This window comes from Lampetra fluviatilis, chromosome 33 (assembly GCF_964198595.1).
Source record: "Lampetra fluviatilis chromosome 33, kcLamFluv1.1, whole genome shotgun sequence".
Taxonomy (NCBI): Eukaryota; Metazoa; Chordata; class Hyperoartia; order Petromyzontiformes; family Petromyzontidae; genus Lampetra; species Lampetra fluviatilis.
Window position 1 is genome coordinate 820,242 of NC_136307.1, and position 26,018 is coordinate 846,259.

The window sequence follows — 26,018 nt, forward strand, 5'->3', positions numbered from 1 at the left end:
GACTCAATGTTTGGTTGCTCCGTGTCTGCTGTTATGGTCATTTCAGATCACCGCTTCTGAATATTCGAACTAATGGGGGGACACACAAAACGATCTGGGTGTGAATGTTGAAGATTGTTTATTGGTGTTAAAATCCAAATCCTACTTTTGAAAACAAACCCACAACATTGGCGAAAATCGTTGGACCCTTCAGCCGATATTCTTTTCCATCTCGCATCTTGCGAAGGAGTAATTCCTAGCAGGCTCTTCATTGTCTAAATAAAGTGGTATTCGGTGCAGTTCTCAAAGCATTTGAGACATCCACTAAACAATCGATATGGGGCCCATGGTTTTACAACGCAGAGATGAGACAACAGCAGCGAGGTGGCAGCAGTGGGGCGGCACGGTGGTTCGTGCACTGTGCCTGGAACCCAACTCCCAGAGTTCGATTCCCAGCCACGGCGAACATCGGTCGCGAGTGATACCTGAACCGGTCCTGGACCTCCTGCTTCACTAAGCCGATGAAGTATGGTCTCGCACCGCCGGTTAGCACGGTTGGCTACGTACGGTGCGAAAGAAGTTCTACCTACAACAATGAGTGGGGGATGGGGGGGGGTCTTTGTTCACCAATAGATGGACAAAGGGATATGAATCACTTATTATTCTTAATAGGAGTCATTGGAGCTTGGCGTTCATCTGAGATTTACTACCCAGCCAAAATACACAGCAGGCTGGAACGTGATGCAAACGCAGCCGACGCGACGCTGTCAGAGTCGACCGCGCCCGTGGCTGCACGCCAGCCACTCCGGGCTGGACATGACGAGGCTGCAGCCGGCTGCTCTCCAGCCAACAGCGACGCGTTCTGCGCGCGCTCCTTCCCCAGGGCGCGCCTCGTTGAGGGCGCCGCGCCACCCACTCGTCGTGTTCTGTCGCGGCACGAGCAGAGCAGAGGAGGACCGCTGTGGGAGTCGTGTAGCATCCAGGGTGGGGGTCGCGTGGGGGCTGTGCTTGTGGCCAAGTGGGGGGCGCACAAGCGGGGCCAGGCAGCAGCTGCAGCTGCGGCGCTTTGCAGCAACTCGCCAGAGAGGCCCCGTGGCTGCGACGGGGCGCGCGCCCGGCCGAGCATCGCAAGCGAAGTTGAGCCTGGGTAGTGGACGGGTGGGTGGCCGCCATGCATAACAGGTTTTTTTTTGTAAAGCGTCTCGAGATCTAATTGCATCAGATGCGGTATTCATTCTAATGCAGAGTTGTAGTTGCAACACAATCCCTTTCTCGATATGTGATTAATTTACATCGCGGATTTTTTTTTAATCTGGCCAATCAATAAATTGCCGCAATCATAGCTCAAAGTTATTGTAATTAATAGCTTCTTTTTGGCCGCTTGATGTGTCTGTCCGCGTTCATGATGCTATCCCACATACGCATTAGCATAACATACTTATTACGTTATTTGAATAATCATCACGTGATACGTTGTGTGTATCATGAGCGTGAGAATGTACGTCGCTTGATGAATGAATGAATGCGCACCTAATCATGAGTGGGTAAACACTTCATTGAGTACTTCCACAATTGTTCTTTGATTTCCCAAGGGGCGGGGGAGGGGGGGTATTTATTTGAAACGAGTGGGGAAGAAGAAGCTGCTCTTTGTTCAATCGCTGTGAAATCGGCTCGCCAGCGTCTGGTCACATGCACGCGCCTCGCTCCTGCCTGCCTCTTATTTTGTCCCATACATTGCCACGCAATTATCCCACTGATAATTCCCGTACAGGGTAGTGCTGTGACAGAGGGATTTCGAAGAGTGAACATTACTACTAATTGATTTATTTTGATTTATTATTATTATTTTATTTTTATTTTTTACCTACGTGACTTTACCGAAAAAACCTAAGAGTATGAATCCTTGCAGTCACGCAAGCTTCAAATCTAGAATTACTACTATACTGCTATTTAAGACATCAGGCGATGCTTTAAATGTGTCTACACACGTTATAGCTGTAATTGGTTATATACACACAGAGCGCGTCGCCATGAATGGATGATTGCCCCGCAAGTGAAGGCGATTCGTCGCCTGATTTCGAGCGGTGAGAGAACAAGATTTGTTCTGTGTGAGTTGAAGGGGCAGCGCTGCAATTCCTCGCTTTGCGCCGCTGCTGGCAGACAGCCTCCACTCGGGGGGGGGGGGGACACGAGAGAGCCCGAGGCGGTTGCGGCAACCTGCCGATGCAGATACCACATTGTTCACGATCCCTGCCAGGTGGATGAGCGACGGGAATTTTGGAATTTCCACCTCTGGCTCCGGACTCGACATTTACAGATAAGCGTCGCCTCAAGGCTCATTGGATCAAATAAATAACCCCGACATTTTATTAATAATAATTATTATTATTGCGGGTCAGTCCGCGGCCTCTCCTGCGAGCTAATCCTTGCTTGCGGACAAGTAGATTAGGAAAGGGATAATTTAAAGGCCTTCATAATTTGTATAATGAGCGCGTTCATTCATTCACAAAGTGGAACACAGCTTGGCGAAGCTTTAACCCCCCCCCCCCCGCCGTGGTCTTCGCGTGGGCTCCAATAAGAGGCTCGCACACGCCACAGCGTCCTCCAACCCCATCTCCCTCAGTCCCGTAAACTCGCTGCTCCGCAACACGCGGGCCCGGCACGAGAGAGCCGAGCCACCACACCCCGGACACCGCCACTCAGTGACGCGCGCCCCCCCCCCCCCGCGTCCCCCCCGCGTCCCCCCCCCCTCGCGTCCCCTCCCCCCCCGCGTCCCCCCCCCCCCGCGACCCCCTCCCCCCCCCCCGCGTCCCCCTCCCCCCGCGGCCCCCCCTCCCCCCCCGCGACCCCCTCCACCCCCGGCCTCCCCCTACCCCGCGGCCACCTCCCCCCCCGCTCCCCCCCCCGCTCCGCCTCATCTGCATCGCTTCATCATCCCGCTCACTCGGCATCGCCGCCTCTCCCCGGGACCCGGGGGAGCGTCCCTCCCCGCCTGCGACGAACGAACGAATGAATGAAGGAATGAACGACTTTGCCCCGGGCCGGTCAGCGATCTCCCCGGTAGATGTACAACAGCGGAGAGGGCACGCAATGAAGGATTAGCGACGGGGGAGGAGGAGCGACGGGGGAGGAGGAACGACTCTGTTCGAGGAATTACTTTTATTGCTGAGCAGTCGGACAAACACACACACACGCGTGCGTGCGTGATCTCTAAGTGAGTTTTAGATTAAAGTAAAATCTGCAGAGGTCGTGTACAACAGGAGAAGAGACGAGTCATGGTGGAGAAGAGACCATGAAGTCACCGCGATGGAAGCGAGGGTAAGTGGAGGCCCCGGGCTGCCCGGAGCGACCCGGGGCTGGCGGAGGACGAGGGAGGAGGGCAGGAGGGGGAGGGGGGGGAGAGAGGAATAGGGGGAGAGGGGGGAGGGAGGAGGGGAGGGCGAGGAAGGAGGGCGGGCGGGGGGGGGAAAGGGGGCGGGCGGGGGGGGGAAGGAGGGCGGGCGGAGGGGGGAGGGCGGGGGGGGTGCGGGGAGGGGAGGGCGGGGAGGGGAGGGCGGGGGGGTGCGGGGAGGGGAGGGCGGGCGGGGGGAGGGAGGGAGGGCGGGCGGGGGGAGGGAGGGAGGGCGGGCGGGGGGGAGGGAGGGAGGGCGGGCGGGGGGGAGGGAGGGAGGGCGGGCGGGGGGAGGGAGGGAGGGCGGGCGGGGGGGAGGGAGGGAGGGCGGGCGGGGGGAAGGAGGGCAGCGAGTGAGGTGGGTGAATGGGCTGGGTGTGTACTGCGTGGGGATGTGTGAGATGTGTATTGAACGTCGCGTGTGGTTTTGTGCAGATCTACTGCCTGGATGTATATGGCTTTGTGGTCGGGGTGTGTCTGGCTGTGTGTGTGTAGTTGTGTATATGGAGTCGTGTGCAGGTGTGTGTAGGTGTGTTTAGGTGTGTGTGTGTCGGTGTGAGCGTGTGTTGGTGTGTGTGTGAGTGTAGGTGTGTGTAGGTGTGTGTAGGTGCGTGTGTGTAGGTGTGTGTAGGTGTGTGTAGGTGTGTGTAGGTGTGTGTAGGTGTGTGTATAGGGTGCGTGTGTGTAGGTGTGTGTAGGGGTGCGTGTGTGTGTGTAGGGGTGTGTGTGTGTAGGTGTGTGTGTGTAGGTGTGTGTGTGAGTGTAGGTGTGTGTGTGTAGGTGTGTGTGTGTGAGTGTAGGTGTGTGTGTAGGGGTGTGTGTGTATAGGTGTGTGTGTGTAGGTGTGTGTGTGAGTGTAGGTGTGTGTGTAGGTGTGTGTGTGAGTGTAGGTGTGTGTGTAGGTGTGTGTGTGAGTGTAGGTGTGTGTGTAGGGGTGTGTGTGTGTAGGTGTGTGTGTGTAGGTGTGTGTGTGAGTGTAGGTGTGTGTGTAGGTGTGTGTGTGTAGGTGTGTGTGTGAGTGTAGGTGTGTGTGTAGGTGTGTGTGTGTGAGTGTAGGTGTGTGTGTAGGTGTGTGTGTAGGTGTGTGTGTGTGAGTGTATGGGGTCGTGATGGATGCTCATCCTGTCCGCACCGCGCCGCTTCTCCCTCGCCCCACCGCTCCCCTCCCCGAGCCGCACAGACCCCCTCGCCAGCGCGAGGAGCGCCGTGCCCTCCTCATTCACCCATTGCCACTCGCACGGGCACAGGCAATGGGCCGCTCGTCCGGTGCGCGCTGCAGATTGATATCACGCGGCCTCTCTGATCCCTCCGCTACGCGGGAGGGGCCATTGGCCGAAACGTCGCTCGTTATATAATTTTAACGCTTTTTGGGCCCCCCCCCGCGTTTGGTTGACGCATGCTGTTGGGTTGTTGTTGTTGTTGGTGGTGGTGGTGGTGGCGGCTGCGCTGCCCCGCTGCTAAGGCGGCAGCAGCAGCAGGAGGATCAGGATCAGCAGTCCCCGGCGCTCTGGTGATGCGCGTGGCCACGCGTGGAGCCGGGGGCGGTGGAGCTCGCCCGGATCACAGCGCGAATCTCAGCCCGGACCACAGCCCGGCGGCAGCGGCGGCAGCGGCGGCGGCAGCGGTCCGGGCAGCGCGCGGAGCAGCAGCCCCTCGCCGCCTCGCCTCCCGGCCCGCCAGCTCGGCCACGGATCCTCCTGCCTCCTCCTCCTCCACAGCGGGTGGTGAGTGAGCTGCACCACCCATTAGGCGGCCTAATGAAATTGATCGACGCTGGCGGTATCGGGTTAAAGCGATGTTAATGACAATGGCCAACTTGCGCAGGCCACGGCATTCTCCCCCCCCCCCATTCCAATCCCCCCATCCCCCCACCACCATCCCCCCCACCCCGCGGCTCCGTGGCTATTCCCCGACGGGCGGATTGGATGCATGCGACGTGCTGCATATGTATTCGGCGCGTGTGTGTTTGTGCGTGTGTGTGTTGGTGCGTGTGTGTGTTGGTGCGTGTGTGTGTTGGTGCGTGTGTGTGTTGGTGCGTGTGTGTGTTGGTGCGTGTGTGTGTTGGTGCGTGTGTGTGTTGGTGCGTGTGTGTGTTGGTGCGTGTGTGTGTTGGTGCGTGTGTGTTTGTGCGTGTGTGTGTTGGTGCGTGTGTGTGTTGGTGCGTGTGTGTGTTGGTGCGTGTGTGTGTTGGTGCGTGTGTGTGTTGGTGCGTGTGTGTGTTTGTGCGTGTGTGTGTTTGTGCGTGTGTGTGTTGGTGCGTGTGTGTGTTGGTGCGCGTGTGTGTTGGTGCGTGTGTGTGTTGGTGCGTGTGTGTGTTGGTGCGTGTGTGTGTTGGTGCGTGTGTGTGTTGGTGCGTGTGTGTGTTGGTGCGTGTGTGTGTTGGTGCGTGTGTGTGTTGGTGCGTGTGTGTGTTGGTGCGTGTGTGTTTGTGCGTGTGTGTGTTGGTGCGTGTGTGTGTTGGTGCGTGTGTGTGTTGGTGCGCGTGTGTGTTCATGCGCGTGTGTGTGTGCGTTTGTGTGTTCGTGCGTGTGCGCGTCTGAGACGGTGCTTGTCGAACGCAATTGAAACGGCGAATAACGCGGATTCGTGTCTCGTGGAGTGTCTCACTCGGCAGTGGAGTGTCTCGTGGAGTGTCTCACTCGGCAGTGGAGTGTCTCGTGGAGTGTCTCACTCGGCAGTGGAGTGTCTCGTGGAGTGTCTCACTCGGCAGTGGAGTGTCTCGTGGGTTGTCTCACTCGGCAGTGGAGTGTCTCGTGGAGTGTCTCGTGGGTTGTCTCACTCGGCAGTGGAGTGTCTCGTGGAGTGTCTCACTCGCCAGTGGAGTGTCTCGTGGGTTGTCTCACTCGGCAGTGGAGTGTCACGTAGCTTGTCTCACTCGGCAGTGGAGTGTCTCGTGGAGTGTCTCACTCGGCAGTGGAGTGTCTCGTGGGTTGTCTCACTCGGCAGTGGAGTGTCTCGTGGAGTGTCTCACACGGCAGTGGAGTGTCTCGTGGAGTGTCTCACTCGGCAGTGGTATGTCTCGTGGAGTGTCTCACTCGGCAGTGGAGTGTCTCGTGGGTTGTCTCACTCGGCAGTGGAGTGTCTCGTGGAGTGTCTCACTCGGCAGTGGAGTGTCTCGTAGGTTGTCTCACTCGGCAGTGGAGTGTCTCGTGGAGTGTCTCACTCGGCAGTGGAGTGTCTCGTGGGTTGTCTCACTCGGCAGTGGAGTGTCTCGTGGGTTGTCTCACTCGGCAGTGGAGTGTCTCGTGGGTTGTCTCACTCGGCAGTGGAGTGTCTCGTGGGTTGTCTCACTCGGCAGTGGAGTGTCTCGTGGAGTGTCTCACTCGGCAGTGGAGTGTCTCGTGGGTTGTCTCACTCGGCAGTGGAGTGTCTCGTGGGTTGTCTCACTCGGCAGTGGAGTGTCTCGTGGGTTGTCTCACTCGGCAGTGGAGTGTCTCGTGGGTTGTCTCACTCGGCAGTGGAGTGTCTCGTGGAGTGTCTCACTCGGCAGTGGAGTGTCTCGTGGGTTGTCTCACTCGGCAGTGGAGTGTCTCGTGGAGTGTCTCACTCGGCAGTGGAGTGTCTCGTGGGTTGTCTCACTCGGCAGTGGAGTGTCTCGTGGGTTGTCTCACTCGGCAGTGGAGTGTCTCGTGGAGTGTCTCACTCGGCAGTGGAGTGTCTCGTGGGTTGTCTCACTCGGCAGTGGAGTGTCTCGTGGAGTGTCTCACTCGGCAGTGGAGTGTCTCGTGGGTTGTCTCACTCGGCAGTGGAGTGTCTCGTGGAGTGTCTCACTCGGCAGTGGAGTGTCTCGTGGAGTGTCTCACTCGGCAGTGGAGTGTCTCGTGGGTTGTCTCACTCGGCAGTGGAGTGTCTCGTGGGTTGTCTCACACGGCAGTGGAGTGTCTCGTGGAGTGTCTCACTCGGCAGTGGAGTGTCTCGTGGGTTGTCTCACACGGCAGTGGAGTGTCTCGTGGAGTGTCTCACTCGGCAGTGGAGTGTCTCGTGGAGTGTCTCACTCGGCAGGGGAGTGTCTCGTGGGTTGTCTCACTCGGCAGTGGAGTGTCTCGTGGAGTGTCTAACTCGGCAGTGGAGTGTCTCGTGGGTTGTCTCACTCGGCAGTGGAGTGTCTCGTGGGTTGTCTCACTCGGCAGTGGAGTGTCTCGTGGAATGTCTCACTCGGCAGTGGAGTGTCTCGTGGAGTGTCTCACTCGGCATTGGAGTGTCTCGTGGGTTGTCTCACTCGGCAGTGGAGTGTCTCGTGGGTTGTCTCACACGGCAGTGGAGTGTCTCGTGGAGTGTCTCACTCGGCATTGGAGTGTCTCGTGGGTTGTCTCACTCGGCAGTGGAGTGTCTCGTGGAGTGTCTCACTCGGTAGTGGAGTGTCTCGTGGGTTGTCTCACTCGGCAGTGGAGTGTCTCGTGGAGTGTCTCGTGGGTTGTCTCACTCGGCAGTGGAGTGTCTCGTGGAGTGTCTCACTCGGCAGTGGAGTGTCTCGTGGGTTGTCTCATTCGGCAGTGGAGTGTCACGTAGCTTGTCTCACTCGGCAGTGGAGTGTCTTGTGGAGTGTCTCACTCGGCAGTGGAGTGTCTCGTGGCTTGTCTCACTCGGCAGTGGAGTGTCTCGTGGAGTGTCTCGTGGGTTGTCTCACTCGGCAGTGGAGTGTCTCGTGGAGTGTCTCACTCGCCAGTGGAGTGTCTCGTGGGTTGTCTCACTCGGCAGTGGAGTGTCACGTAGCTTGTCTCACTCGGCAGTGGAGTGTCTCGTGGAGTGTCTCACTCGGCAGTGGAGTGTCTCGTGGCTTGTCTCACTCGGCAGTGGAGTGTCTCGTGGGTTGTCTCACTCGGCAGTGGAGTGTCTCGTGGAGTGTCTCACTCGGCAGTGGAGTGTCTCGTGGAAGTTGAACTCCCGAGCCGGGGTCACTGGTTTGGACGCGCCCTTGAGGGGTGGGTGGGGGGGGCAGGTCTGTGAAGGCGAAGTGAGCGGTGAATGCGCCGTCTCGATTTGAAAACCGGCTTCTGCCATCTGGCTTGATTTGAGCCCCGTGTCGTGAGTGCTGTATGGAGGACGGCCAGCACTGTGCGAGTGTGTGTGTGTGAGAGTGTGTGGGTGTGTGTGCGAGTGTGTGTGTGTGAGAGTGTGTGGGTGTGTGTGCGAGTGTGTGTGTGTGAGTGTATGTGAGTGTGTGCGTACACACGGGGCAGGGCATGCCCCAAGCGCTCACATCGCCGCGTAAGCGGCCAAATGTTGTGAAGGCGGTCACTTTTGTGTCTGGCTCGCTCGCTCGCTCGCTTCCTTTTAAGGCGAAGGCCGCCTGTCGAGACGGGACGAGTCGCGAGCCACCCTCCCCGTACGGGAAGAGAGTCGAGCCCTCCGCTCGTGGGCGCGAGAGAGAACAATCCCGCAGCGACTCTCCTGCTCCTGCCATATCCTACATAATGCGCTCCGATCAATCCGACTCGATCGGTACCAGCCCCGGAACACCCACTGCCCCCCCCCCCCTCTTGTCCCCCCCCCTCCTTCGCACACCGCCCCCTCGGGGCCAGCATACCTTGGCATGGACACAAGCACTCCATTGTTCCCGTGCCGCCCTTTAGCGCAGCAGCAGCAGCCTTGCAGACATTTTACTGCTCCGTGTCCCGCGGCTCCGAGCGAGGCGTCTGCGTGGTTTTGTTATTTTGTGATTTGTACTCAATCCCCTCTGGGTTCTCTATCCAGCCATGAAGAAGAACCCATTGCCCGAACCGTCGTCCTTTTGATTAACGCAATTATGTATATATGTTGTTGTGTGGGGTAGTGATATTGGTGAAAGTGAATGCTCGTGGTGAGACACTGCTTCAAGATGATGTGCACGAGCAGACGTCACAAAACACCACTCGTGACCAACAACAACATGATAGACCACGTGTCACAGGCTTCCATTTCTCTGCCATGATACAGGACGTTTCATAGCAGTGCTATGGACCAGTGTGTGTATGCAGCGATGATATATGCGGACATCCTGGAAAACCAAAGCAGGTCCATTCATCGCGTTAGTAATTATCCAGGCACGTGGCGCAGATGGAGATGCCCGGTTGTTGTATTTCACATTTCCAAGGTCGAAGAAACAGCTTCAGCAGCTGAGCTCACAGCAGTGACGTTAACACAAACCACTCCGAGCTGTGACGTCACAGTTCACGACGTCACAGTTCACGACGTCATCGTTTGCGTTCACGACACTCTGCCTATGCTTTCGAACAGCGGAGAGTTGATCAGCAGCATTCATGCCGCGGTCGTGCGAGGTTGGTGGTGAGCCCGCGGTGACGGCTTCAGGAGTCGCCTCGTGGGGAATATTCGGCCACGCTGCCGACGACCGACCCGAGTGGCCTGTGGTGTCGCTCGTGCCGAGTGGCCTGTGGTGTCGCTCGTGCCGAGTGGCCTGGGGGCTTTTCGGACAATTTATGCGACAATAGTTTTCAGGAAAAATCGATTCTGTGGGTTTTACTCCTGCTGGTGGGGGGGGGGGGGTACAGCTGCATCTCGCAGTCATCTCAGTCAGCCAGCCCATGGCACCTGCTGGGTCTGTCCCGTAACCTCCCGTCGCGGTTCTCAAAGTGCACCTGGCCTGGCACAGGCGCCGTGGTGGCGTCGCCGTCACTCGGGGGCGAATGGCGGCCGCGTTGGTATACCTTGAGCGGATTCACACGCGGTGCTGATTGCCCACTCTTCTGGGTGGTGGGGGGGGATTGAAATGAAAAGAAGGCTGTAAATCAGAGATGCGCGCGCGTGTTGTGTGATGGATGGGGCCCGGCGGGGCGCACGGGAAGAAGGGTCACTCCGTCACGCGGAGCTGCAGACTTCTTTGACGACGCTGGCTCCTTCACCGTCGCGCGTCGGATGAACGATGGAGGAGCGGCGAAAGGGGACGCAGACACCGACCGTGCAGCTCTGCGGGTCTACACTGCAGCATCATCATCATCATCATCATCAATCATCATCATCATCAATCATCATCATCATCAATCATCATCATCAATCATCATCATCATCATCAATCATCATCGTTAATGTAGCTCCACACACACGTTTGATAGTACGCTTCTTTAAGGGTGACATTGAATGTTATTTTTAAACCTTGATTACAAAGCTGCTGGATTTATTGAAGCTGAATTTGAGGTCGCTTTGTCTCTATCGTGCATTCTGGAAGGGGTCTTGAGATGCTGGTGCATTTCTCGGTCATGCAAATGTGTTTGTGGATTTGTCTATAATTGTGTGTAGGCGTATGCGTGACGGAAGCATACGTTATGCACAATTGATAAATGCACAGGTTGAGCGATTCTCTGTCCATTCTGCATATCAGCGAATGCAACGTCACTTTTCACGACGTCTTGTACATCTCCCGTGCTGAGCTAGCAGGCGATCCATGACTGTTATATTATATTGCTGTAACTTGCAGACACCCCACGGTCTAGATGTGAGTCTCCTTGCCCTAATGAGACTGAGCTATCCAATGCAGTGTCAGTACCGGTAGGTAGGCCACGCTGATGAGCCCTAGCGAGGGTGAACCTTCGTGTGTACGAGCGCGGCTCTCTTTGTCAACTCGCTGCTGGATGACAGCATCCCCACGCCGTGCGTCCTCATCACCGATCAGTACCGGTTGATGGAGGCGAATAACACCGAAGTACGGTACAACGCTCGCCTTTGCACTGCCCATTTGTGTCGGCAACTCGGCCTGGCAGCCCCAAGATGGTGTACTCGTGTGTGTTGGTCGCCCGTCCTAAAAGTATCCACTCGACCCTGCTGAGCTCCCCGGATTTGATTGGCCGAATTCATGAGAGACCAATGTCTATAATCGATATCGGATGTTTTGATAAACCATCCCAGCTGCAAGTGATGATTCAATTCTCACTGCCAAATGTTAATAGCTCGCTGATATCAGGGCTATTGTCGGTTAGGAGGAGGTTCCTTCGTGAATGCCAACAACGTTGCCGATAGAAGAATGACGGTCACATGAAGATGACGAGCCAATGGTCAGTAGACCGACCAGCTGTATGGGAGGTGTTGGTGTCAAGGATATGGATTCACATTCGTTGTCCTATCATTACACAGTCCAGCGGATATGTTTACTTGAAGCTAGCATGACCCCAGTATGTTGTATGGAATGCACAAGTGACGATACAATGTAATGGGGAATACGCAGCCATAGCCTGCACAATTATATAACAGCCTCCATTATTATTTAGCAGATCTAGCCCACATCTTCCAATCACTCCTGCCCAATTGCTAGCTTCATGACTCACTCAGGCTCATGAGTACCTTAATTAGATGACTATCCCAAGCGGCCGCTTGAGGGCCAACACTTGTGAGATGGGGTCATGGAAAGTGTGTGACTCATTCGCCTTGCAGGCGTCCCGACATTAATGTTCATCTTCTGTGGGGGCGTATAGGCAACCACTGCCGCCGCCACTACCACCACTGTTGCTCGCCTCGTGTTGACAGGGAGTTTACACAGTTCGTGATCCACAGCCTCCCACGCCTCTCTGCCATGCTCTCAGGCCCCCTCCGGTATTTTATTCCTGAGATACACTCCGTGTGGTTTGATGTTGTCCTGCCCTGAGTAGAAGAGGACTGTCCACGCCTTGCAGTAGCAGGTGCCCGACCCAGGCCCCCAGACCTCCTCTACTGCTGAGGTCCAGGCAGCACAAAGCCCAGCTTCCGACAGCGTTCGGACATTCCACGTGGCCAGGTTGTAGCGACGCCCTCCTGTTCAGCGTCGTCGTCACGGCATCACGGGGTGTGAGTCGTCACGGGGCTCGCAGGCAGAAGAAGTGAGTGGAGCGTGATCAGGAGTGGCCCAGACAAGGTGCTGCGTTCACGCCAGCCCAGGCACTGCCGCACTGAATGTGATTCTAGAGAGCGCGCAGGTGCGCGCTCTTCTTCAGCCCCGATCGTTGTCGCCTGCAGGGCGCGATCTGTGAAAAAAGAGCCTCATAGCTCATCGGATTCCTCCAGTCTACATACACATTCTGACTCTGATAGGGCAGGGCGCGTGTTAGCAGTTGGCACGGCCTGCAAGGCCCCCCACCGACACCGCCCTCGATCTCTCGCCCCCGCCTCCAACTCGCACGCCACGACCTCGCATCCTGCTCCCGCGCCCCCACTAACAACCAAAGTGTTGTTCACCGAATCCCGTCTTGTGCAGGTGTTTACTTCAGCGCGGTGGGCAAGGAGCTGGGCAGCAAGACCGAGACGTCTCGGTTTGGGGAAAGTTTGGCCTCTGGAATGGGAAATGGTTTGGATTTGGAGCCATTCCTTGCTCGTGCTCACCACCACCACCACCACCACGCTCACCACCACCACCACCCTCACCACCACCACCACGCTCACCACCACCACCACCCTCACCACCACCACCACGCTCACCACCACCACCACCCTCACCACCACCACCACGCTCACCACCACCACCACCCTCACCACCACCACCACGCTCACCACCACCACCACCCTCACCACCACCACCACGCTCACCACCACCACCACCCTCACCACCACCACCACGCTCACCACCACCACCACCCTCACCACCACCACCACGCTCACCACCACCACCACCCTCACCACCACGCTCACCACCACCACGGGGGTGGGTATCGGAGGGGGGGGGTATCGGAGGGGGGGGGTATCGGAGGGGGGGTATCGGAGGGGGGGGTATCGGAGGGGGGGGGGTATCGGAGGGGGGGGGGGTATCGGAGGGGGGGGGTATCGGAGGGGGGGGGTATCGGAGGGGGGGGTATCGGAGGGGGGGGTATCGGAGGGGGGGTATCGGAGGGGGGGTATCGGAGGGGGGGGTATCGGAGGGGGGGGGTATCGGAGGGGGGGGGGTATCGGAGGGGGGGGTATCGGAGGGGGGGGGTATCGGAGGGGGGGGTATCGGAGGGGGGGGGGTATCGGAGGGGGGGGGTATCGGAGGGGGGGGGGTATCGGAGGGGGGGGGTATCGGAGGGGGGGGGGTATCGGAGGGGGGGGGTATCGGAGGGGGGGGGGGTATCGGAGGGGGGGGTATCGGAGGGGGGGGGGTATCGGGGGGGGTATCGGAGGGGGGGGGTATCGGAGGGGGGGGGTATCGGAGGGGGGGTATCGGAGGGGGGGGGGGTATCGGAGGGGGGGGTATCGGAGGGGGGGGGGGTATCGGAGGGGGGGGTATCGGAGGGGGGGGGTATCGGAGGGGGGGGGGTATCGGAGGGGGGGGGGTATCGGAGGGGGGGTATCGGAGGGGGGGGGTATCGGGGGGTGTATCGGAGGGGGGGGGTATCGGAGGGGGGGGGGTATCGGAGGGGGGGGTATCGGAGGGGGGGGTATCGGAGGGGGGGGGGTATCGGAGGGGGGGGGTATCGGAGGGGGGGGGGGTATCGGAGGGGGGGAGTATCGGAGGGGGGGGGGTATCGGAGGGGGGGGTATCGGAGGGGGGGGGTATCGGAGGGGGGGGTATCGGAGGGGGGGGGGTATCGGAGGGGGGGGGGGTATCGGAGGGGGGGGGTATCGGAGGGGGGGGTATCGGAGGGGGGGGGTGTATCGGAGGGGGGGGGTATCGGAGGGGGGGGGTATCGGAGGGGGGGTATCGGAGGGGGGGGGTATCGGAGGGGGGGGGTATCGGAGGGGGGGGGGTATCGGAGGGGGGGTATCGGAGGGGGGGGGGTATCGGAGGGGGGGGTATCGGAGGGGGGGGGGTATCGGAGGGGGGGGGGTATCAGAGGGGGGGGGGGGTATCGGAGGGGGGGGTATCGGAGGGGGGGGGTATCGGAGGGGGGGGTATCGGAGGGGGGGTGTATCGGAGGGGGGGGGGTATCGGAGGGGGGGGTATCGGAGGGGGGGGGCCCAGGCGTGTTTCACGAGAGACGGCGCCCTCGTGCACGCTGCGAGGCGTCTCTGGAGTCGAGGAGCGCCCTTCAGGCGAGCGAGCGGCGTGACGCATTTGCGGCCATGCGGCTGTTTGTGATGAAACATTCCAGTTCAGCGCGCTTCCTCCCAGCGTGCTGTGGTGATGGTGACGGTGGTAGGGGAGCGGCGGTGTAGCGGTCAGCGCTACGAACCCGGCGACTTGGGTTCGATTCCCGCTCACGGCCAACACCGGTGGCGATTATCTGAACCGATCGTAGGTCGGCTCAGCCTCAATCGAGTACTCGAAGCGGTTTGTAAACATCGCCACTGGGGGAGACAAAGGCGACCCACCCCCTCGTGTGCCACGGCCGCTCGCTAACAGCACTTGCCCCAACAGTCTGTTCAGGCTGTACGGGGGGTCATTGGTGGTGGTAGGGGAGGGAGGTGTGATGGTGCTGGGGGGTGGTGGGGGGCGGCGTGACACTGCTGCTGCCGCTGCTGCTGCCGTGCGCGGCACCACGACAAGCGTCGTCCCGGTCACAACGCGCGCTCACCTACATCGCGAGGGACACGCACACGGAGATGCTGCCTGCGCGCACACTTACACACACACTCACACACACACTCTCAGGCGGTGACGTCACCACGACGCTTGTGCCAGGCCATGTGCACCTTGAGGCCACGTGAAGTGTCGAACGCCCGCTGGCAGGAGGTCACGGGGCAGAACCAGGTGCCACGGGTCAACTGACTGAGATGACCGAGATGACTGGCTGATGCACTACCTGTGCCCCCTACTGTGCCAACTTGCTGTGCTTTAGCCACCCGGCGCTCCGCTCGTTGTTGTGAGCGTCGCTCCTCCGCCCTCCATTGTTGTTGGAGGGCGACTGCCTCCAACTGCCCAGCGGCGTATTTCACGATCCTCCTCCACTGAGGCCGATCTTGACACCGCTGGTACCAGTCATCGGCAAGTCCACTCAGCTCCACGTCCTCCTGTACCACATCACTCCATCTCTTCTCTAGCCCGTGCCGCGCCCGTTTAGCCCCCTCAATCCGGCCGAACAATAGCTGTTTGGGCATGCGGTGGCTGTACATGCGGGCTACATGACTCAGCCAACGCAGCCTTGCTTGCCGGAGGAGCTCACCGATGGGACTTTGCCCAGATCTTTCAAGGATTTCTGAGCTCGTCACACAATCCAGCCTGGTTAAACCCAGGATGGATCGTAGGCAGGCCAGCCTAAATGTTTCTAACCGGCGAAGATGTTCCATTAGGGGGGTCCACGTTTCTCAAGCGTAGAGAAGGGAGGGAATGACCGTGGCCGAGAATACCTGAAGCTTCGTGCGGAGCGACAGACCAGGTAGCTTCCACACAGCGTTACGCAACCGATGAAAAGATAATGCCGCTCTACTGATTCGGAGTGAGACCTCTGCTGTTAAACCGGAGCCGGTCATGAGCACACTGTCCAGGTATGGGAAACTCTCCACTCTCTCCACAACTGCCCTATCACCAATTGGGAGTTGTGGGGATGGAGTGTCCGATGGTACAAAATACCCAGGCAGGTGTTTAGTTTTGGTGGGGCTGATGGTAAGGCCCCACCTCTTAGTGGCAAGCTCCAGGTTCAGCAGCAGCGCCTCCAACTCTTCCTCTGAGTGAGCAGCATTCACCAGATCATCGGCATACATAACGTGGTTGAGCAATAGGGAGCCATCCCTTGACCGCACCCGGGCATCGATCAGCCTCCCATTGTATCTGTACCAGATGGAAATTCCTCCCGTGCAGCTATTGAAGGCTTCACGAACTACGTGGTCGAAATCAATCTAAAACAACGTAAAAGCCAGTGGACATCCCTGTCGCACCCCAAGGTGTACAGGGAATGGCTCCGACTGGCTCGCCCTCACGATGAAGAAGGCTGTCTCGCCATCACGATGAAGAAGACTGGCTCGCTCTCATGATGAAGAAGGCTGCCTCGCCCTCACGATGAAGAAGACTGCCTCGCTCTCATGATGAAGAAGGCTGCCTCGCTCTCACGATGAAGAAGGCTGTCTCGCCATCACGATGAAGAAGACTGGCTCGCTCTCATGATGAAGAAGGCTGCCTCGCCCTCACGATGAAGAAGACTGCCTCGCTCTCATGATGAAGAAGGCTGCCTCGCTCTCACGACGAAGAAGGCTGTCTCGCCCTCACGATGAAGAAGACTGCCTCGCTCTCATGATGAAGAAGGCTGCCTCGCTCTCACGATGAAGAAGACTGCCTCGCTCTCACGATGAAGAAGGCTGGCTCAATGCGTACAAGTCAAATCCACACACAAGCACCCGCCCGCGCACAGTTGTTGTTGTCTTCTTGCACCGGCTGAGATGTGTGGTGCGAATTTATTTATAAAAAAAACTGCAGCTGGCGATAGTGCAGCTTGGCAGGCAGCTCCGCGCCTCTCTCGCACCCACACAGCGAGTGTTTATAATGACCTCATTGGTATGCTCGCGTGGTATATAATACCCAGGCAAGGCGGGAGGGAAGACAGTTTGCTTTGAAGGTGCTTGATGGTGTCGCATGTGCAAAACAACCGAAGCTCTTTGTTGGAATCCGCTCTCTCGCTCGCTCGCTCTCTCCTGGAGATTCCCACCGAGGGCTGCTGCATCGCTATTTTGGCTAAGCGCGGTTGATGATTTTCGGTCATAAACGAGGTCGTCGTCTCGTCTTTACCACGCACGTGAGTAGCGTGGGCGCTTACGGTTTGCTTGAGGGCGGTGAGTAAATTAGGAGGCTTTGACCACGTTGCATTATCTGCCTGCGATATAAACGTGGTTTCCCTATTCATGAATATCAGGATAATATAAATAAACAAACACGCACACTCGAGCATGGTTTATCTGTGCACAAGGGACCAATCGAATGGGCAACATTAAGAGATGCAAATCAAATTCTGCCTTTTCCCAACGGCGAGGTAGCATACTAACCTGCAAACGATCTGAAAAAAACCCTGCCTACGTCACACCATCATTAGCTGACCACACCTGCGAACAACACTTCCATCAGCACTAAAACATGTTTCACCATTTATAATCTTATTGGAACACTCGTCACTGAGCAGTCGTCGGTGGCTGGCAATGCACAAAGCAGTCGCTACTCTCATTAGCAAATCCATGCTGTCATGACCCGCGGCTCCACCACCATTAGGTGCGCTCTGTCAGCCCTGCTGGAAGCTCGTCTGCCTTTTCTTAGTAGTCAGCCACTCCGAGGTCAAACAACCCTGAGGTCAGGGAGGCTGGTTACCGGTTAGCCACCACTTTCATATGACTCAAAGCAAGGGCTTCAGTTCTTACTGGATACTCTCCAAGTCGCTGACAGACTGGAAAGTGGGCACGGGCCACTAGCCCACGGCCATCGCGAGGTGCATACTGGATGTGGTGCGCCGGGTGCAGAAATAATTTAGCGAGTCACCGCTGCCGAGAGACCCAAGAGAAATTAAGCCCGTAACTCCAACACATGCAGCTTCACACATCCGACAGAGAGGATGGGGTTTTGTAATGTAGGAGATTATCGCGTTTCCCTTGCTGGCTCCGTATCGTCGCCATCTGTCACGGCCCTGCGATGCAACAATCCATCTCGGAGTGCAAGCACGTGACCTGAGCGATTGCAGCGAACCCATCCCCGGTACTTGTCTGGCATCGCGGCCACCGTTCAGGTATCTTCAACGTCACCGTGCGAAAGTGTCCACCCGCAACTCTTGCTTGACATAGATTCACTCTCGCCACTTTGACACCCGCCAAAAAGGGCCTGGGGTTCGATTTCCGACTCCGATGCCTTTCTGTGCGGAGTTTGTTCGATTTCTCCCCCTGTTCTGTCCTCCCATAGCTAAAATTAAACACACACACACAACGTCACTCGTGTTGGCCAAACACTCCGATGTTGAAAAATGACCTGCAGCAACATCCCCCCCACCCTACTGTGGAAACTTGGCAGGACCCTCCTGATAACAGAGAGTCTTTGGACTCTGTGAGGCTCCCCTGGGTACACACGCGGAATAGCAACACCACCACCTCCGTGGCAATCTAAACCTATTGATGCAGCCCTGTACAGCCCGATCTTCAAGCCAGATGTCCTGTGCTGCCCCTCTGCTTGTGTTGTGACCTATCGCTGTGGCGCGACTGTTCCAGTGAACGCGACTACCGCTGCCTCGTCCGCTGCGCCGACTCGCTGCCGAGTCCGATGACTGCAGCGCGAGTCGCCGGCGTCGCTGCCCCGGTATTGAAGTTTGGGTCTGCCGCGGGCAAAGATTAAACGGTGGTAACTCTGGATCGCAGTGGAATCCCATTGTATCTGATTTGTAATCCCCGCGTAATTATTTTAATATATAGGGTGATCTATGTATACATACCCCACTACAATGTTTACATTTCATCGTATACAAATCAACATTTATTCTTTATGTTTTTATCCGCTAAACGTCTCCTACTTCTGAAACACTTCGTCAGCCGCACAGCATTCTGGGAGTGGCTAACTTCAGCAGCACTGATTGAAGACGAGCACACTTGTGAACCGGTGTCGACACACAGGGTCTCATCAGCAGCAGTCAGGCGCGCTTGCATCAACGCTGGTGGACTGCTCAGGAGGCAAGGGCACTCTTTGAGATCTAGATGCTGGGTGTGCACGGGATTAGGCCGACCAGGGCTGTTGCGCCTCAGATCAGCGTTTGGCAGTACAGAGTAGAGTACGCTGCCGAGTCGCTGCCGAGTCGCGTGCCAGAGACCACACGTGGTGCTGGCGATGCTGTACGGTTACTTTATACTCCATTATCCTGTAACGCCTCATATTCAAAACATCCTAAACATCCTAATGCGCTACTGGCAGGATTTATCTCCCTTGTTGAGCAGTTTCTAATTGTTTGTAGTCGCATGCGCAGTATACATGCCACGTTCCTCACTGGGATCATAATGCAGTTTGTTTGCCATAAATGTACACGAATTAACGTGCCGTATTCTTGGTTCTTTCGGTAAAGTCACGTAGAAGGGACATTTTATTGTTTAATATTTTTATTATTTTATTGTTTCCCTTCTACGTGACTTTACCAAAAGAACCAATAATATGAATCCCTGCAGTCACGAAAGCTTTACATAAAAATTGTACGTGCCGTAGTTTTCACACTGCGATATCCACCCGGACGCCCGAGTTTGACTCCTGGCTGAATCAGTCGTGACTCTTCCCTTCACCCGGGCTGCCTCGCCATGCCCGCTTCTGTGGCTCGGCTGTGCAGTGGAAAATCGGTAGAAGTGTGCCGCGCACGCCGGCAGAGCTATGACGTCGTTGGCACGCCGTTCTTGACACGCGAACCCCGTGGCTCCCGCAGCGTCTCCTGCCTGATCGCGCCAAGAGACATGACCCTGGTGCTGCCAACGATCAAAACATGCAGACTCCCGGATGACGAGCACACGGAGACACCCGCCCATGCGCAGCCCTGGGAGCGACACCGCCGAGCGAGCGCCCTCGTCGAGCCAGACTAGGGCCCTTTCGCAGGTGAGGATCCTCCACAGCGGCACCTGCACGCCGAGCGGAGTGCTCACGCGGCTGACGATGCCGCTCGCTGGTGCACGCAGCGTGGGCGGACAGACGCGACGCGAGTTGGTTTCCATTTTTGTTTGTTTACACCGATAGTCCCGTTTAGCCAGTTGACCGAGTTCGATTACCGCTCGCGGCCAACATCGGTGACGATTATTTGAACCGGTCCTGGGCCTTCCCCTAGGTAAGTTCAACCTCAAATGCGTATCTGGTGTGGTGTGTAAACATGGCCACTGGGGATACAAAGGCGACCGGGCGTGGTTGCCGGCCACCCAGCCCCGTGCCGGACTTGTCCCGACAGTCTGTCACGGCTCGAACCCTCCGTGGGCGCCCCGCGTGCGCGTGACCTCCTCCCCTTCCTCCTCCTCCTCCGCAGAGGATCCCGGTGCCCGAGGACCGCACGCACATCCTGCAGCTCTCGGTGGAGAAGCTGCGCATCATGGACGACCCCGAGCTGCTGCTGCGCCGCTCGGTGCTCATCAACAACCTCCTGCGGCGCATCCACCTGCAGCTGCGCAGCGAGTGGAGCACGGACAGCTGCTGCCCGGGCCTCCAGCGGGCCACCATCGCCGCGGCAGCCGCGGCCGCGGCCGCCGCTGCCGCTGCGGCGGCGTCGTCCGAGCACGGCCACCGGCAGTACGCGGCGGCGTCCGAGGCGTGGCTCGCCACCCACTGCGGCCTGTCGCCCCTCTCGCCGTCGCCGCCGCCGCCCTACGGCAAGCGGCCACGGCTGTCGACGGGCCGCGCGCACGGCCACGAGTGCGAGGAGCGCGCCGCTTGCGCCGTAGCAGCCGGCGGCGGGGGCGGCGACGCCGGCGAGGCCGCCGACGAGTACCGCTCGTACGCGGATTGCGCGGTCGGATACCGCACGGCGGCGTCCGCGTTCGGCTGCGGCGCGTGTGCCGCCGCGGCGGCCGCAGGTGCGGCCGCCGCGGCGGCCGCTTACGCCGACGGCCCCTCAGCGGCCGCGTTCCAGCGGCACCTCGGCGCGGCTGCGGCGGCGGTGGCGGCGGCCGGCTGCTGGGCGCGTTACGTCCACGCGGCCGCCGCCGCCGCCGGGAACGCCGGGGCCGAGGATCGCGAAGCGGACGACGAGGGGGCCCCCTCCGGGACCCCCGCCGAGGAGTCGGAGGAGTCGGGGGAGGACGCTTCGGGCGGGCGCTCGCATGCCGCCGCCGCTTTCCCGCCGCGCGGCGTCGCGGGCGACCCGAGCCTGGCGGTGCGCGAGCCGTCCTCGGGCGTCAAGCCCCGGTGCTGCCGCCGCCGAGGGCTGGGGTCGCGGGAGCGCGCGGACGGGGCCGTGCGCGGACGTTCCAAAGTGAGGGAGAAACGCGGCGGCGGCGCGGGTCCCGTGGCCCGTGGGGATCGGCCGAAGCGCGAGGCCGAGCCGGGCCTCTCTCGGTGCGCTCCTCCCGGGAGGCCCCGCGCCGTCGCTCTGCTTGCAAACCCCGAGACCTTGCCAGAGCAATCAGGGTAGATGATGAGGCCTGGGAAAATGTCTCCCAGATGTTCGCTTGTCTCTGTTAATTTACTCGGTTTTAGTCTCTTATGCACAAGAGATGCAAACTCAAATCCGCACGTGTGCTGTTACCTCCTGAGAGTAAGCTTCTGTTTGCCGAACCCGAGCAGTAGCAGTCAAGCGTAACGCTTATTCCCTACCCCGTAACCATCGTGCAGAGAAGCTCATTTTAACTCTGCTCCGCTTCCCCAGTATAGGTCTTGCTATCCACGGAGATCAACTGTTCTGCCATTGTCCCTGATACTGCAGATCACCAATGGATGGCGTCCAAGATGTGTGAAGAATAGTAATCATTACTATTCTGAAGATGGAGCGCTAGTGCAGGAAAGACACAACTATGTTTATCTGAGCATGAAAGTGCTTTGCCTTTTTTTTTAAACGCCTATAATCGATTGGCTTGCTCGGTGGCACCGAGGGAGCTGGGGCTGCCGCAGCTGCCGCAGTGCAGTCGATGCGGGCTGTGTCGGGTGAGCAGAGTGCAGTTCCACGGCAAATCCGTGCGTCAAGGTAGTCGGGGCCCGTGTCTGCTTGCAGCAGGTAGCCGGGTGTCATGGGCCACGGGGAGCGTTCCTGTCTCTTGATGCGCGCATGCATCTACGTTGGAATTCTTTCGCGCTCCGTGCGTAGCCAACCGCGCTCATCGGAGGTGCACGGGAAGGGCAACACCAAACACAAAAAGCAGTTCTCAAGAAAAAAAAGTGTCTGAGACTGTGAAATCCTGGCTTTCCGGTCCAAGGCCACGAAGCAGCACATCACGGCTACATCATCATCATCGTACCCCAAACTCAGCCACCAACTGCATCATCATCATCATGCCAACCCATCATGCCACCGACTCCACCCCTTCCCCCTCACCAGAGGCGGCTTTGATCATCGCACTGCCTCCTGCCACTGCTCCCGCTAGGCCAACGCGTGCTCGTGTTGTCCACGATCGTCATCGACAAGCGGCAGCAGCATAAAATGGAGCCCAAAAACAAACAACAAGCCACGCAATTAGGATGAAGCCCGCACCTGTAACACCGCAAGAGGCGTGATTGTCTAATTGGGACGCGCCTGAGGCTGTGCGCGCCCCGTGGGTTGTCTGAGGCCGTCGCCTGTCACCCACGAAGCGGGGTGATGAGTTAGACTTGAGCAGGAGTCTGCAACACAAATAACAAGAAAATAAAAAAATATATTTAGTAAAAATAAAACCTCGTTCAAGAGCCGCAATGCTACTGAGTCCCATACGGTGGTGGTCCTGAAATAAAAAAAAAACGTCACGAAGCAGTCGTAGGTTGTGGAGACCTGGACTAGAACTTAGCATAAATAAAACCCAAACACGAAAATTAGTAAATCAAATCCGAAATGTATAAGTAATCTAAACAGACACTGCGACATAAACACATTCGTGATAAAAAAAGAAAACGCAATTATATTCTGAACATAAATAATAATCGACTGAAAGCTTTCGTGACTGCAGGAATTCATATTCTTTGGGTCTTTCGGTAAAGTCACGTAGATGGGTTGAAAGAAAATAACAAAAAACTACGACGATTCCATCGCAACACAAGCGATCGTCATCAGGAGGGAAAAAAACTTCTTCTTTTATTTTATTTCAACCTATCTATGTGACTACCGAAAGACCCAAAGAATATAAATAATAATTATGTATATTTTTGTTAACTTTTTCGGTTCATCATTGAATTCGACGGCCGGCGCTCGCGGGGCGCTGCCGTTGGCCCTGCACCACCCATTGATCCCCCACCTCTCCATTGTCTCTTTGCCCCCCCCCCCCCACAAGTTCTCTCCTCCCTCGCCGTGAATCACTGATACGGTGCCCCCCCCCCCACACACAACGGCTCGACTGCCCCCCCCCCATCCGAGATGAGCTGATCCGGACCTGATTGACGAACCCATTTAACAGCCCCCTCTCTATAGCGCCGTGATGGTATGCTCCCGTACTCGAACGAAGAATAACCGCATCGGTTGCTATTGAGAGCCGCAGCTCGAGGCGGGAGTGGAGGAGCCATGATTCGTGTTGCCAGTGACTTCTCTCGCGATCGGCGAGACCAGAGTTTACGACCACCGCTACCCACGGGACCTTCAGACAGAACTCGGAGTTTTTTTTGTCGATTCCCCCACCCCACCCTCACCGATTTTGGCGTCATCCTGAATTTAGTAGAAAGCATCCTCACATTGAGGAATTATCTGCACTCGTTCTGACTTTACTCCAGATAAGATGTGTATGCAAGGTAGGGTGAGTGGCGAGTCTTCATCCCTGCGCGACGATGCTGCAGTTTAGGCGTATTGTCAATGTTTATATTTCTTAATTATTTTTAACGAAGCCATCCCAGTCAACAAGGAACGTTGAGTCAACGTTTGGTTTTCACGTTGGTCCAACCACATGCCAGCGCTGGCATGTCGACTGGGACGTCACGTCACGCGCGTGTGAACGCGGTGTGGACATTACAGCAGTTCGAATGAGGACGGTGAACTCGTAGTGAACGTGGTCTGTGGATGCATCATTGCTCTCGACTCACACCTGCACGCTCTCCAACCTGCGACCTCCCTTCTCTCGCATCGCTACGGGGTGGAGGTCACGAGCACAGAGGAGCTGGGGGTCATTTTGCCACTGCTGAGTATTACTGCTGCCAAGAATTTAAACCGCTACTCAAATCCATTATATCAAAGAGACGCATCGACATCTTGATACAGCCAATGTCTATAGAATAGCTACTGGTTACGTTTAACAAGCTTTCTTGTATGCAAATTAATTGCAATGATACGTTTACAAAAGTGAGTAGTATTGAATATTGATGAGCGGCATTGCATTTCATGACGTAATTTTTTTCAAAGATAAAAATGGAAAGGTGTTTTTTTAAAGGAAAATGTTAAAGAGTTGTGAACTTTGTACAAAAGTGACTCAATAAATGGATATGAATACATTTTCATCAAACCGATGGAAAACTGCTTGGTGTAAGGGAGTCGTTTATTTATTAAATCGGCCACGTTCCTCTTTCTGTACCGATCTGTTTTCTTTCTTCCCGAAATCGATGAGATTCATTCGAGGGTTGCTTGAAAAGCTGTCAACAAATCTCACCTCGCACCGCGGGCTCCCTGTCGCCATCCAGTGGACAGAACACGTGTCATTTAAAAAAACGGGCTTATTTGCATGTTTGAAATTGTAAGTTATCCACGAATTCTAAACGAAATATATATGTTTTATTTTACCAGGTGAGGCCCACTAAGCTATATAGCTCTTTTTCAGAGGCCATCTGGCCACAAATGGCAGTCCAAATAAGTCGCTAATCATGTGGAAAATCGAAATTCATATTACTTAACGTGGAGGGAAAACCCGGAGGACCTGAAGAAAAATCCAAGCGACCACGGGGAGACACGCAAACTCGAAATATACAGCAGGCGTCAGGGTAGGGATCGAACCCACGGCCTCATGCAGACCAGGCGAGGGCGTTAACATCCCGCCACCGTATTTATTTCAAATTAGTTGCTAATTGGTAACTTATGAGTTACTCATTCGCATACTGAGTATCCCACCTCAGTTTACTTGTGGAACAATGCCTGATATGTTTTAACGTACAAGCGGTAACGGTGGTAAACCCGCACTTGTAATATACTGCACAAGTACAGCACAGGCACACCTCGCCGAATATGGGGGGTTACGTTCCAGGAAAATGCCGTGTTGAGCAAAACCGCGTTTGACAAATAATATACCTTATTGTAAACATAAGATTGCGTTCCTGTGTCTGAAATGATCACCCCCTCCTTGAACTAATTGTGCAATATTTTCTGCTCTTGTTATTGTAGTGAAGGATGCTGAGTAGCTCTCAATTTCTTGCGTGCACTCGTTACGTTTCTCTTCCACTTCCACACAAAAACCCTGGGAATTGCCAGCCCGACTCTCGCCCCGAACTCTAAATTGCCAGCCCGACGCTCGCCCCTGACTCTGAATTGCCAGCCCGACGCTCGCCCCTGACTCTGAATTGCCAGCCCGACGCCCGCCCCTGACTCTGAATTGCCAGCCCGACTCTCGCCCCTGACTCTGAATTGCCAGATCGACGCTCGCCCCTGACTCTGAATTGCAAGCCCGAAGCTCGCCCCTGACTCGGAATTGCCAGCCCGACTCTCGCCCCTGACTCTGAATTGCCAGCCCGACGCTCGCCCCTAACTCTGAATTGCCAGACAGACGCTCGCCCCTGACTCTGAATTGCCAGCCCGACGCTCGCCCCTGACTCTGAATTGCCAGCCCGACGCTCGCCCCTAACTCTGAATTGCCAGACCGGCGCTCGCCCCTGACTCTGAATTGCCCGCCCGCCGCTCGCCCCTGACTCTGAATTGCCAGACAGACGCTCGCCCCTGACTCTGATTTGCCAGACAGACGCTCGCCCCTGACTCTGAATTGCCAGCCCGACTCTCGCCCCTGACTCTGAATTGCCAGCCCGACTCTCGCCCCTGACTCTGAATTGCCAGCCCGACGCTCGCCCCTAACTCTGAATTGCCAGCCCGCCGCTCGCCCCTAACTCTGAATTGCCAGCCCGACGCTCGCCCCTGACTCTGAATTGCCGGACCGACTATCGCCCCTGACTCTGAATTGCCGGCCCGACGCTCGCCCCTGACTCTGAATTGCCCGACCGACTCTCGCCCCTGACTCTGAATTGCCAGCCCGACTCTCGCCCCTGACTCTGAATTGCCGGCCCGACGCTCGCCCCTGATTCTGAATTGCCAGCCCGACGCTCGCCCCTGAC

The 26,018-nt window shown here is 57.1% G+C and overlaps 1 protein-coding gene across 2 annotated transcripts; it reads left to right on the forward strand.

The window, feature by feature from the left end:
* The first annotated feature begins 4,443 nt into the window (after positions 1 to 4,443).
* On the forward strand, positions 4,444 to 24,219 carry LOC144943912 (uncharacterized). 2 transcript variants are annotated; one of them, XM_078871772.1, is made up of 3 exons: positions 4,444 to 5,094; positions 19,549 to 19,715; positions 20,134 to 24,219. In XM_078871772.1, the coding sequence occupies exons 2-3, from the start codon at positions 19,620 to 19,622 to the stop codon at positions 21,232 to 21,234; spliced, it is 1,197 nt and encodes a 398-aa protein (XP_078727898.1). In that variant the 5' UTR covers positions 4,444 to 5,094; positions 19,549 to 19,619; the 3' UTR covers positions 21,235 to 24,219. The 2 variants fall into 2 exon arrangements, with proteins under 2 accessions (XP_078727898.1, XP_078727899.1); XM_078871773.1 differs by lacking the exon at positions 19,549 to 19,715.
* Positions 24,220 to 26,018: the final 1,799 nt, after the last annotated feature.